Source organism: Acanthamoeba castellanii (assembly GCF_000313135.1).
Source record: "Acanthamoeba castellanii str. Neff unplaced genomic scaffold scf7180000084760, whole genome shotgun sequence".
Taxonomy (NCBI): domain Eukaryota; phylum Discosea; order Longamoebia; family Acanthamoebidae; genus Acanthamoeba; species Acanthamoeba castellanii.
Genome location: NW_004457406.1, coordinates 38,384 through 39,314, shown reverse-complemented (window position 1 = coordinate 39,314; position 931 = coordinate 38,384). Strand labels below are relative to the sequence as shown.

At 58.8% G+C, this 931-nt stretch overlaps 1 protein-coding gene across 1 annotated transcript in view; it reads right to left on the bottom strand.

The window, feature by feature from the left end:
* Nucleotides 1-28: 28 nt before the first annotated feature.
* Nucleotides 29-931, bottom strand: part of ACA1_222330 (phosphate ABC transporter, phosphatebinding protein PstS, putative) — a gene marked incomplete at both ends in the record, with an annotated part of 4,105 nt that continues 3,202 nt past the window's right edge. The window contains 3 exons of the mRNA XM_004337962.1: nt 29-154; nt 241-357; nt 415-925. Coding sequence (XP_004338010.1) covers nt 29-154; nt 241-357; nt 415-925 — 754 coding nt within the window. The remainder of the gene's footprint in view (nt 155-240; nt 358-414; nt 926-931) is intronic.

The window sequence follows — 931 nt, the reverse complement described above, 5'->3', positions numbered from 1 at the left end:
TGTGTTTTTAAGGGATAGAAATCTACAATTATGGATTTGCAGTGGTGATGGTGGTACCCGAGGAATGGAGGAAGTGCATGCCCTTGGCGCCCTGGTAGGCCATCTTGGCTTTCAGCGGGAATGGAATCTCGGGAATGAGTTCATTGTGCAATAGCTGTTGTCATTCACCACCAAGGAATGGATGAAGATGAGCATGAAGTTGCTGATGGTGGCGGAATGGAAGAGTTTGAATGGGGGTACCTCATAGAGACAGCCGAGGCCCATGTACTCCATGACGATGCACATGCGGGGTGCCTTAGTCGAGGCGGCCATGAAGAGCACCACATTGGGATGCCGCAGCGCCGTCATAACTTGCACCTGCCAATAAAGTCATGAGCACCAGCACAGCAAGAGAAGGGGGGTGTAGTTACACACCTCATCCTTGAAGTTCTTCTCCATCTCCTTGGTGATCTTTTCCGAGGCGATGACCTTGACCGCCACTTCGGTGCCCTTCCACATGGCCCGGTGGACCTCGCCGTAGCCGCCCGATCCGAGCAGATCGCCCACCTCGAGCTCGTCGTAGTTGATTTCCCAGTCATCGCGGCCCCCGCGGCGCAGGCGCGCCCAGTACCACGCAGCCACCGCCACTAGACACAGGAGCAGCGCAATGGCGGCCGCCACGGGCAGCACGACGCCGAGAATGACCGCCAGCGAGTCGGCGGCCGATGATGAAGAGACCAGCTGGCAGTACTGGCCCTCGCGGCCGCTATTGCACAGGCACGAGTTGCTCACGCACGAGCCGAAGCCAGAGCACAGTTCGGAGCCGCTGCCGGAGATGCAGCCGTAGACGCTGCTCACCGGCACGCCGGCGCAGGTGAACGCCTTGAGCTGATCGAAGAACCGCTTCTTGAGCTCGGCATCGGACGAAGCCAGCACAAATCCCTGCCTGCAT